This window comes from Ips typographus, linkage group LG11 (assembly GCF_016097725.1).
Source record: "Ips typographus isolate SLU linkage group LG11, UJ_Ityp_2.0, whole genome shotgun sequence".
Classification (NCBI taxonomy): domain Eukaryota; kingdom Metazoa; phylum Arthropoda; class Insecta; order Coleoptera; family Curculionidae; genus Ips; species Ips typographus.
The window spans coordinates 6,032,441-6,045,426 of NC_138432.1; the positions used below are offsets into that span (position 1 = coordinate 6,032,441).

The window sequence follows — 12,986 nt, forward strand, 5'->3', positions numbered from 1 at the left end:
TTAATTAAGGTTACCTGACCTCAATTTTCGAAAGCATCAGCGGAAAATTATTTCCATCGCGATAAAGACACGCACGAAAAAGTATTTTTCAAAAGTTTCAGATATCTGAAAAGGGGAATATTTGATTTACGATGCACTAGAAATCGGGAATATTCAATAAACCTTGGACTATTGAGTCCGAGAAGCAGTAAGGAAATTCGACAAATTGTTCTAAATTTAAAAGTATCTACCCGAGCATAATAAAAGACAGAAAATCGTTACTTTGAATTAACTATAAAGTTTTGGTCTCCGGTCGACGATCGTCCTGTTTCCCATAAAACTGCTGAATCCGAGTTTCAGTATTGCAGATTGCAGATAGGGAAAATGAAATTTCTAGTTGAAAACTCCAAATACTTCTTGGATTACTAAAAAGATTAGACACTTTAAAAGTGGGGTATTTTGGAATATTAAGCTCGTTTCTGAAATAAAACCTTGCGGTTTTGCAACTATTGATACAACCTCTTACTAAATTAACATTTTTATTATTAAAATAATAGTTTAAAAGTAGATACATATTTACAAAAGTTTTTATAGCTAGAAGATTGTTAGTGATGAAAGGCAACTGAAAATGTGTTTTAATTATATGATTTTCTACAACTAATCTTATAATAATTAGTTCTATAGACAGTTCAATAAGGGCTTTGCGTCTTTCCCCTTAAATTTAAAACACTCTGTACATAAATATGTTTAACCAATCCTAAGGAAATTGACGTTTACTTGTTTATTTATGTAAAAGTTTATATACAAAATAACGTCCCAAGTGGGGCTAAGAACGTATAAAATTTCATAAACAAATCTACTTTACAAATAGTTTTAAAATACTGACTATATATTTGTATACAGGGTGAAGCAAAAACATAAGCAGATTAATTGAATTCAGTCTACTGTGCAAACAGTTAAGTTTTTTCAAGTTGATGAGACAAAATGAGCTTGGATTGTTCAGAGAAAGTAGTTGAGTGTATAGAAACTCAAAAAATTATTTGGTGATCTTTTAAGTGGAGTTCAACCCTGTATAAAATACCTAAATCATAATATAAATTTGATATTTACATTAGGTTTTACAATAATTTATCTCTATGTGGAGCTTAGTGGACTTTTTACCATTTACAATATCTTTCTTAGAAATACATTATTTCCTCTGCTCTGACAAATAGCAACTAACCAAGTCCCACTGAGTACACAAAAAAATTATGTACAATAATTACAAAGGTAAGTATCAAAAAAGTAACTATACCATAATCACTTATTTGAACCTTATAGAATTAGGTGAAGGTGTACACGAATGTACCACTCTATGTGGAGGACTTCCAGCTGTATTCATTCCTGAAGAAGACTGATGATGTTTGCCGTGAAGTCATAATGGATGCAGTTCTTGTTGTCCTACTGAGGAATAGGTGCAAGTGCTGGGAGTGGCTTCCAACACTTGATTGTGGGCGTTAAAGTGCTGCAAAAATTCATTTTATCCAGTCATGAAACCAGTCTACGCTAGTTGAAAGAGGTACTTGATATGTGTATTGTGGTTAATCAACGTGTGACTTTAACAAAGAAAATAGAGGGTGAAAATGCACAACGTTATTACCTTTAACAAAAAGGTCAACTCTAACAGGGTCTCGCTACAAAGATTGGAGAACGTAAAACGTACCTAATACATATTGATGGTTATTTCGGTAAAGAATATCGAATTTTGGGTCGGTGCTTACGAAGCATAGTGTGCAAAAAGTTGGGCCATGCTTGGAAAGATACGGGATTTTCTCAGATGGAAAAAGGGCAAAGTATTTAAAGTTGCAAACCTTTCCACTGCTCCTTTAAACTCGAGCGTGGACTTTGAAAATGCTTAGAAAGTTGTACATTACCTCGCCGAAACCTTCATCGACCTAATACGAAAAATGCAAAAGCACGAGTGAGAAGAATGTTAAAAATATTGAAGTCGAAACGTATTACAGTAAGTCAAATTAAATAAAGACATTACGTCCATGGAATTTTATAGCCCTTTGGCACAAAAGGATCGCCGGACTTTAATAATTCTTGGTAGAGCTTTTATTTAAAAAGAATGCTGAAACGGAGAGCGAGAGCTCTTTAAATGAGTTATGCCCCGCGTGATACGCTGAAAAGAGGATAAATTGCTGATTCTCTCACCTGACTAGGTTTACTTCTAAAGGCTGGTTGGTATTTTCGCCTGACTGACCTGGGACAGCACACACACAGGATTCTTAGAAACGCTCTGAAAATTAAAGAAACTAAATCAGCTTAAGATTCCCATAATGCTACGACCTAAGTTAGCTGTCGTTTTCTGATTTGAAGTAAAAATTGCTTTTTACTACTAGAATTAACTTTTGAATATACACAAGCAGGATTTGAGGTTAAAATTAAAGGACAACAGGGTAACAAGAAAAAGGGAAGCAGCTATAAGGTGAAGACTTTATGTTTCCGAGTTTATCTCAAGGCCTTACGAACTGAAATTACTTACGGGTTTACTCCTAACAAACTTGGGTTTGCATGTATGAACTCTGATGAGAGTTTTGTGCTTATTTATATTACTTTTAGTAAAAGGATGCAACTGCGACGTCTGCAAATTTGATAAGTCTCTCTCTAAAAAAACGTAGCTATAGTCTGTTCAGGGACTTTTGACTGTTGCGACACAATCCCCAGCAAAAGACGTATGTCCGTGATTAAAAGTAATATGGATTGATTACTTAAGGCAAGGGCGGCAATAAATTATAGGTATAGGTATATTATATGAGTAACCAGTCATTGTTTATATACCAAAAATTAAACAATTTTTAAAAGGTGTAGAACACTTGTAGAGGAAACTTGCAAAATGGCCTTAGAGGCCTCTGGCATTTTAAAACAACTCTGGGAAGGTTTAAGACACTTGTAGAGGGCTCTGGCACTTTTTAGAAGATTCTCAAAAGCATTTAGAGGTCTATGGAACTTTTAAAATGGTCCTAGAGGACTCTGGCAATTTAAAACATTTCTGGGAAAGTTTAAGACAGTTGTAGAGAGCTCTGGTACTTTTTAGAAGATTCCCAAAAGCATTTAGAGGTTTTGGTACATTTAAAATGGTCGTAGGGGACCCTGCCATGTTTTAGAAGATTCTAAATAGCATTTAGATGTCTATGAAACTTTTGAAATAATCTTAAAAGCCCTTGGCATTTTAAAACAACTCTGGGAATGTTGAAGACACTTATAGAGGCCTCTGGCAATTTAAACCAATTCTGGGAAAGACAGTTTTAAAGGGCATTGCAAGATTCTCAAAGGCATTTAAAGGTTTTTGGCACATTCAAAATGGTCCTAGAGGACTCTGGCACTTTAAAACAATTTTGGGAAAGTTTAAGACAGTTGTAGAGGGATCTGGATATGGCACTTTTTAGAAGATTCTCAAAAGTATTTAGAGGTGTTTGGCACATTCAAAACGGTCGTAGAGGCTTTTGGCAATTTAAATCAACTCTGGGAATGTTTAAGATACATAGAGGCCTCTGTAAATTTAAAACAATTCTGGGAAAGTGCAAGATAATTTTAAAGGGCTCTGGCACTTTTTACAAGATTCTCAAAGGCATTTAAGGGTTTTTGGCACATTCAAAATTGTCCTAGAGGACTCTGGCACTTTAAAACAATTTTGGGAAAGTTTAAGACAGTTGTAGAGGGATCTGGATATGGCACTTTTTAGAAGATTCTCAAAAGCATTTAGAGGTCTTTGGCACATTCAAAACGGTCGTAGAGGCTTTTGGCAATTTAAATCAACTCTGGGAATGTTTAAGATACATAGAGGCCTCTGTAAATTTAAAACAATTCTGGGAAAGTGCAAGACAATTTTAAAGGGCTCTGGCACTTTTTACAAAATTCTCAAAGGCATTTAGAGGTTTTAGGCACAATCAAAACGGTCCTAGAGGACTCTGTCACTTTTTAGAAGATTCTCAAAAGCATTTAGAGGTCTTTGGCACATTGAAAACGGTCGTAGAGGCCTTTGACCATTTAAATCAATTCTGGGAATGTTTAAGACATTTATAGAGGCTTCTGGTAATTTAAAACAATAGCCTTTAGAGTGTTATGGAACTTTCAAAATGGTCCTAGATGCCTCTGGCATTTTAAAACAACTCTGGGAAGGTTTAAGACACTTGTAGAGGGCTCTGGAACCTTTCCAGAATGTTTATTCTAGCATTTAGAGGTCTTTGCCATATTCAAAACGACAAAACGACGAGCTGTTTATTTACTTATTACAACCTCAAATAATGTATGGATTATAATTTTGGTCCATTTAAATTTGCCTCACTTTTACATTTCTTGTCTTGTCTTACGTTGTTGTGTGTATCTTCTTGAAAGGCATAGTAATATACAATATAGTACAATAATAAAACAATCTATAAATCTCTCTCAGTTATTGTATTCCTAAAATAAAACATTCCAAACCATGCATTCTTGAAATATCAGAAAGTCTCCCTTTCTAATATTTTTTAATATTGCTGCTCTGTTACTCCACTTGCCAATCCTCTTCATTTTTTGCCTTGTAAGTTGCCAACCCTAATACCATTAAAAAAAATTTCGCACATGTGGCAGTTGAGACGCGATATAGAAAGTTATACAATATTGAGTTTCGACTTGAAGTTAAACGAATATTTTGGCAAAGAAGTTTTTTAATCAAGTTTTAAGTAACTACCGAATCAGTCTAAGTTGTATTTTGGGTCTTCTGTTGATAATCCTATCTTAGATTGTAAATAAAACCAACTTTGATTCTTGACTTATATTATACCTTCACGTTTCTCGTCGTTTCAATCCTCTCGAGACTGCCCATAAAAGTTGGCAACCCAGGGCTCTGAAGCGTAAACTGTCAAATACGTCGCAGTTTACTTCCTTCTTATGATAAAGATGTCCGTTAAATCTGACGAAATATGAGGTTGCAATAAAGTATTGAGTTTCATTTGGTCGACTTCCACCAGGAAGTTTCTGTATATTTCTTTCGGTGATTTTAACAGAAACTTTTTTAAAAACTTAAATTTTTGCATTTCCATCATTAATTTCCTACAGTTCCTAGTTCTGGATATGTCAGTTTTTTTCAGTTTGTTTTTAGAGCGAAGGAAACCGTGCGTGTAAGTTACAAGCTTAAATCAGCGACAGGAAAGAATTTATCACCGATTACCGGATTATTTCCCGAATCACTGACTCCAATGTTCTTCTCCTATTATTTTCCTACATCTCGGGTGATTAGCAGCAGATCAATTACAACGTCATAATTTAGGGGTTCTCGTTGCCTCACAGCTTTGAGGAATTAGATCCGTTAATCACGCGGCATTATTCGATTTCATATCGCGTTTACACTTATCGAATACCAGGCAATTACTTCGTTATTAACGTAGCTTTCCGAAACGGGATTTAATGCTGTAAAAACGAGAAAAGTGAATAATAAAGACCGTATTTACGAGGGTTAAAAATATGGTCGAGAGGCACCTTGTTATTTCGAATATTTTAGACGTACAGTTTGCGCTCTACAGCTATTAGCTCGTAAATATTACAGAATAGTACGTTTTGAGTATTCTTTTGTGCTTTTCTTGGTGAATAACTTTTCCTAACTATACGTTTCAACTTAGTTAGACATTTCTAGTAGAATTAGCCAGTCTACACATTGCACAGCATTGATCCTTTACAAACGAGACGGTTAATTTCGACCCAAACAGCGAATCCTCCTTACCTCTATAACGTCACACGAATGTGAGCCAAGTTTAGTGTTTAATTAAGATTAAGTTTGTCGGTGCGTGTGACAGTTAGTCTATCTAATGCATTCTCTGCTACGTTATCTGACATTGTATATTTGTCTATTAACCACTAATAAATTATTGAAACGCAAACAGCATCTACACCTGTACGAGAATCCGTGAAGCATGAACCAACCACATTTGCGAGGCGATATGGGATGCCTTTGATAGGATCCACACGTGTAATAATTAGAAATTCCAATGTTTTGATAAAAGAAAACCAACGTTAATTTAATCAACTTGTTAGCCAGAAAACAAACAATTAGCACATATTGATATCTTTGTTATACAGGGTTAGCCACCGAAACTGTTCGTTGTTAATAGAAATCTTAAAATTGAAAGAAATTTGATGAGATTTGATGTTTTAAAAATATTTTAATTTTTCTGTCACTTCCGGTTTGACCGGAAGTAGATGTCAACTTGCTTATTTTAAATGGAACACTCTGTATATTATTGTATTTTTGAATAGTACTATCGATTTCAAATATACCTACTTTCAGTTTTTCAAGTGTCATAACTCCTAACCAGAATGAGATGAGAGCAAAACGGCTTGCATGTTCTTATCTTAACTTTTTGAGTTCTATCATTTGGTAATATTTTTAATTTTGACAGGTGTCAAAATGTCTGTCAAATTTTTTAATATGATCACGCAATAGATCTCAATAAGTTAAGATAAGAAATTGTAAGCCGTTTTGCTCTATCTCATTTAAATTAGGAGGTACGGCACTCCAAAAACTAAAAATGTCATTTTTCAAACGTCAATATTTCGAAAACCGTTGCAGATAATATACAGGGTGTTTCATTTAAAATAAGCAAGTTGACATCTACTTCCGGTTAAACCGAAAGTGATAGAAAGATGAAAATATTTTTAAAATATAGCACGCATCGAATTTACCTTCTAAAATTTCAAATTTCTATAAATATTTGATCTTGATAAACTTTTAATTGGTGGTTAACCCTGTATAAATATGTAACTTTGCCTATTGTTAATGATCTTATACTTTTGTTCTTCTTTTGAATGAAAAGCTTTATTTTACTGGCAATTTACCGCTCAAATTTTCTTGCTAAAGTAAAATATTTACTTTTTTGTTTTTAATTATTTTACACTCTTTTCCATCCTCATTTTGAATTTATCTCACATCTGCCACACAACCAAAAGCAAAGTTATAATATTGACATATTGTTTGACACTTTGGTATTCTACAGCCAACAGCGAGAAAACTTTTAGATTGTTTTGATTCCTTCATAATCACTAAACGTTGGATTGATTTACCCCAAAACTTTACTAATAATCGAAATTCTCTTGTTTACGTGGAAATCACTCTAAATCCTTATTTTGTGGCTTCTAATGTCTATTACTTCATAGAAACTCATTGAAATTAGAAGTAATCATATTTTATGAATATTCCTTTATAAAATGTTCCGAAATTTTACCAGTCAGTCTGATTTAGCGTGCAGATAATTTTTCCGGAGTTAAACGTCCCAAACTTTATCTGTTTCACGCCCGAGGAGCGGAAACTTTCACGAGATGATGCAAATCTAAGTTAAACGGGAAAATTTCACCAAACTAACAATTTTCCTACTTTAATTATTTTTCTTTCAGCGAATATTAATATTGTGCAACACTGCATAAACGGTATACAATATAGATTTAGGGAGAGTTTGTATTGCCTTTAAATGGATTTCCTCAATCCCAGTCAATCCGTTTCAATCAATTGGAAAGCGGCGATTTTGGATGTTCTGTTCCGCAGGGTGCCAAATAGCAAATGAAAAATCATTCTACCGGAATATGGGAATTCCCTTCCTTATTTTTGAATGATAATTAATCATAACTACCAACATATTTGTAATTAACACATAATCATTATCAAGACAGGCTTTTTAAGGTTTAGTCTATTAATATTAATACTAGGTACTATAAGTCAGCTAGGGTGAGAATCTTTTCTATAACGGAAATTTAATTTTCATCACGAATGAAAGGAAATTCAAATAAAGACGGAAATTACGAAAGTTTCTACTGTTACAGAATTTGTTCCAATTTGTAATGTTAAGCTTAAAACGTCGTCGCAGATTTTAATAAAAAATCTTACACTCCCACAAATCTTGTTAAAAGATTTAATAAAATTAATTACAGTATTAATCCTAGATTTAAAGGTTATTAATGACCCTTATTTTATGCGATTGGGGGGGTTTAAATCTCTTTTAGAGTTATGTAATGGATTTATGTAGAGCTTTTAGCATAACCTTACAAGTATTTGAAAGTGGAAGGTTTTCAACTAGTCTTTCCAATTATCTTGTAGTATAAAAATGGGCATTATTTTCTTGATTAATTACAATATTTTGACCTACATTGACCTAAACCATTTAAGTCACTAGAGCTAATATTTCAAATTGAGGGACCTTAAGAAAACTATTGGAGGAACAAACCTCCTAAGCCAGCCCGGGATTTTTGGAGCTTATCGTGACAAAAGTGGTCTTTAGTTGAAAAGGGACGCGCGTTACGCATAATGGTTGAGTAATGTCAAAATGAAGAGAAATGACGTTTGCTGAATGAACGTATTAACCTTCCTGCCATTTACTCTCTCCTAGGGTAAGTGAACCAAAAAGTGGAACGTTATTTGTAAACGCTTTAGTCGAGCGTTTTCGTCTTATTCTTTTTTTGCGTGAGATAAATAAGGACAACATCACAATGAATTTCTCTAGAGGTTGATAACAAAGATACCACTGGGAGCTCTCCATTCTATTTGCGCTGAAATTGAAAAACCGAATGGCTATGCATACGTAGGAGATAAGGTTTCCTTACATACCCATTTAGATCTGGTGTATCTGATGCTAAAGCTGTTTTTAATCAATACTAACTATAATGGCAGTTTCTGTAGATTTTATTGCTCTACAGAGAGAAAGCAAAATTGAGATTAGTTTTGGCCCGACCGTACCCTTAAAACCTAAAAGTTTAATGGCAAAATGATATAATGCACCTACAGCTGTCAGATGGCTTTCTAGGAAATATCAATTAAACAGTAATTAAGAAAAATGTAGCTTGATCCGCAATTCTATAAAGCAGTTCATTTATCTCCCCTTCTCAGTTCCTTACAGATATTAATTGTTTTCTCTCAAGGCTTACCACCTGAACAAGGATCCTAACTCGTATTAAGAGCGTCTCTAACAATGTTTTCTTTGTTCCTTTATCGCCTTGCCAAGGAGCTGATTTACTCGTTTTTATTCGGCAAGTTTAAGACAAAAGTTCATGTTTTATTAATGGTTTATCACCTGTAATGTAAGAAAAATACAATTTATAAAGTAGGATAGTAAAGTTACTTGTACTGTGATATCTAATCAATTAAAGAACAAAAGTTGCAAGCTTTTTCTAGAGCTCCAGCCAAATCAAAAATTATTTGAAAACTCCGCTCCTTCATCGCTTTGTAGGTTAACGTAGCAATACAATACAGCAAACAGTTTAGAATATACAAATTATTAAATACCGTGTAAAATAGGATAATTGTAGAGTTGTAATGTTTACTTATCTGCAAGATTATAAAAAATGTACTAAAAGTGAATTATAAAAAAATACTTGTTTTTCCCATTTAGCATCAAAAATTAAATTTTTCTACAAACGCCTAATGCGTTTGAAAAAATCAACTTTTAACACGCTACTAATTATTAAAAATAGTGTTTTAAGGCACTAGTGTTAAAAGTTAAAGCATTTTACACTCGTATCATAAATAACTATTGTGCATAAAGATTGTTAACTTTTATTGTATTTTATAGTTTTATTGTCTTTTGGACTGAATTTTGACTTGAAGAATGACAAATAATATGACAATTAAACCGCTTTACTTTACTTTGTAAGGTTTGTTACTTTTCAACTTTTAGACTGTATTTGGATAGTTTCCAGTGTAATGTCAGTTTAGACTACAACCTAAACGTCAAAATCCCAACCATAGTCCCCCACATATAAAATAATTTCTGGGGCTTGTGTTAATTTAATTGGAACTCAAATTTGCTTTTACAGCTTTAATAGTTTTATGGTACAATTTCGACAGTTGTCTATAACAAATAAAACTACCTGTGCCAATACGACAATAAAGTGTCAAAATCTTATTCATAGAGACAGAAAATGCATTTAATATACTTTGTTACCTTTCAATTGTATTTTATAGTTTTATCGTCTTTTGGGCTGTATTTGGGCAGTTTCTATGTAATGTCAGTTTAGACTACAAGCTGAATAAACGTCAAAACAGTCACAATTGTCGGAATCCCAACCATAGACGTTTAAAATATAATTTATGTGATTTGTATTAATTTGATTGGAATTCAAATAATTGGCTTTTACAGCTTTATAGTATTTTGACAGTTGTCAATGCAATTACAGATGAACTAGTTGCCCCAATACGACAGAAAAAAATAAACATAGACATAAAAAATAAAATTAATATACTTAATTACAAATTCAACTTTTAACATGCTACTGAACTGTAAAAAATACAAAATCTAAAAAATAAATAATTATTGAAATTTTTAATACGTTTGGGGAAAAAATATTGAATGGTATTTGTGTTAAATGTGATTTTAAGTCAAAGTTTTTTACCTTAAAAATGCACTTTTAACCCGAACGCTAAACTGGTAAAGGGTAAGTATTTCTCAACTCTAGGGATTTTAGCACTAATTACTGTTTTGAACAAACCACAAATTGTTAGTGTAACCTATACTTTACTTGGTTAACTATCAAATGAATTAAACAAGCATCAACTCTAACGAATTGGGACATACAATACCTAAACTAGAATCATGGAAATCCATGTAGTTCGTGAAATAGAGAGAGATTTGAAAACCAGCACTGATTAAATACATATTGTTGTGGAGCAATTCCCTAAAGGGATTTCACCCTCGCGAGTTCCACTTTTATATTTGCAGATACAAATCTCAGTCAGAAAGACAAGGGTTTTTCTCCAGAAAATACTTCGAAAACTTCTTATACCGCTTTTATGTGAGGATTTAGTGCGCCAACATATCAATTCCAACTGAGAACCAGGGCAACGATGAAGATAACTCAACACTAGAAAGCTTAACACGCAATGTAAAACTTTTATTAAACATTACTATTCCAAAAAACTCCCGAAAGTACTTTGGCTAACTCCATCAACTTTTTATGCATATTGTACCCTTCAAATTGTATAATGTAGAATTTTGTTTGTGTTGGTTCAAACTCAATTTAGGAAGGGTCGCGGGTCATGCTGATTTAATATACTTAAGGTTAAGAAAGTTTTTACGCGAGACTAAAAGAGTTTGTGATAAGTTAAAAGTTGGCACAAAGAGCGGCCTGTTTGGAAAATATTATGAGAAGCTTTATCTTGAAATTTTCTTAATTAATGCTCTTATGGGGAATACTTTGTGGATCTTTTAGTAGTGGAGTTTGATAATCACTTTACTTACTTATTAGTTTGGATTAAAAACTCGCTGATAGCTGAAATTTAATCCAGATTAAATGACTTTGCAACCCATATAAAACAGAAATAAGTGTAAAACCAGTGGACAAAAAGAAAAGCATTGAAACCGTGGAGTGTTAGATCCATATCTTAGACTGGAGTTTCAGATTTACGAAAGTTAAAAACTCGCTTTCTAAAGTTTTCAACTTTGTTGCAAAATAATAGTGTGACTGAAATTCCACATCTAGTTTGAAAAAACCCACATGTAAGCAAAGAAGTTACCAAAAGAAAATTAGGTTGTCGTCGGTAAGATTAATATTCAAATAAACTTTGGAAATTTAATGAAGATTTAATGGGCTATTTCCAGGACGGTGGGTTCGAATCCTTTCAGTAAATTTGGTAAAAGTAATATTAGCGGACCGTTTGGGTATATTTTCTTATTAAAGTAGCAACTGTTAAGGAATAAATTTACTGTAAAAATCTTGAGCAGGTTTTGTATTTAGAAAATAAACATACAAAGCAAAAAAAGGATTAATTACTTGTTATTATGGTCCATGACTCAAGCTGCTGTAGGAATAAAACTGTACATTTTAAATAATTCCACGTCATATTTAATTTCAGTACCCAATTTCATATCCGCTTAAGGTTATTCAGTAGCCATAAAAATAACAAATTTGGTCATAATATTATCATCTCATATTACCTTCTTCTGCTGAATATAAATTATCTGAAAGATGCATTTATTCGTCGTTTCAAGAGGATAATACTAACATTACAAGATGTGATTTGTGATAAAAAAGTGTTTCAGTTAGTTTGCGTTTTGTAATAATTTTGATGTTCATCTTATTTTACGTAGTTTTTAATTAGAAATACTGTATATGTGGCAGTATATCTGGCAGTTCATATTTTAGCACCAATTTTTCTCACTGACTGTACCAAATCTTGTAGTTTTTTTCAGGTTATTAGATAGGAAATTTAATGACAATTCCAAAAGTAGTCTTAAAACAAACAGTAATTTTCTCACTCTAAGTGGATTTTACAAGGCGATTTTGCCTCTGACTCTCCTTTCAAACTGTGTTTCTGGCAGTTCAAATTTTGACACCACTTTTCTCCCTGACTGTACTAAATCTTGAAGTGTTTTTTCAGCTTATTGGATAGGAAATTTAATAACGATTCCAAAAATAGTCTCAAAACAGTCATTTTCTCATTCTAAGTGGGTTTGACAGGCGTTTGTGTCACTGATTGTCCTTTCAAACTGTGTTTCTGACAGTTCAAATTTTGACGCCGCTTTTTTCCCTGACTGTACCAAATTTTGTAGAGTTTTTTTTAAGGTTATTTGATAGGAAATTTAATGAGGATTCCAAAAATGTGCTTAAAACAATCATTTTCTTACTCGAAGTGGGTTTTACAGGCGATTTTGTCCTTTCAAACTGTGTTTCTGGCAGTTCGCTTTTTTCCCTGATTTCACCAAATCTTGCAGTGTTTTTTTAGGTTGTTGAATATGAAATTTAATGAGGATTTCAAAAATAGTCTTAAAACAGTCATTTTCTCACTCTAAGTGGGTTTTACAGACGATTTTGTCCCTGACTGTCCTTTCAAACTGTGTTTCTGGCAGTTCAAATTTTGACACCACTTTTCTCCCTGACTGTACCGAATTTTGTAGTGTTTTTTTAAGGTTATAAGATAGGAAATTTAATGAGGATTCCAAAAATAGTCTTAAAATAGTCATTTTCTCACTCTAAGTGGGTTTTACAAGGCGATTTTGCCTCTGGCT

At 33.0% G+C, this 12,986-nt stretch overlaps 1 protein-coding gene across 2 annotated transcripts in view; it reads right to left on the reverse strand.

The window, feature by feature from the left end:
• Positions 1 to 140: 140 nt before the first annotated feature.
• Dop1R2 (dopamine receptor 2) overlaps positions 141 to 12,986 on the reverse strand; it is a 52,782-nt gene continuing 39,936 nt past the window's right edge. Inside the window, exons 3-5 of one of the 2 annotated variants that reach the window (XM_081989432.1) lie at positions 2,176 to 2,260; positions 1,830 to 1,913; positions 141 to 1,483 (exon numbers count right to left, since the gene is read on the reverse strand). In XM_081989432.1, the coding sequence (XP_081845558.1) occupies positions 1,845 to 1,913; positions 2,176 to 2,260 (154 nt within the window). In that variant the 3' untranslated portion in view covers positions 141 to 1,483; positions 1,830 to 1,844. The remainder of the gene's footprint in view (positions 1,484 to 1,829; positions 1,914 to 2,175; positions 2,261 to 12,986) is intronic. The other variant, XM_081989431.1, reaches the window with a different exon arrangement.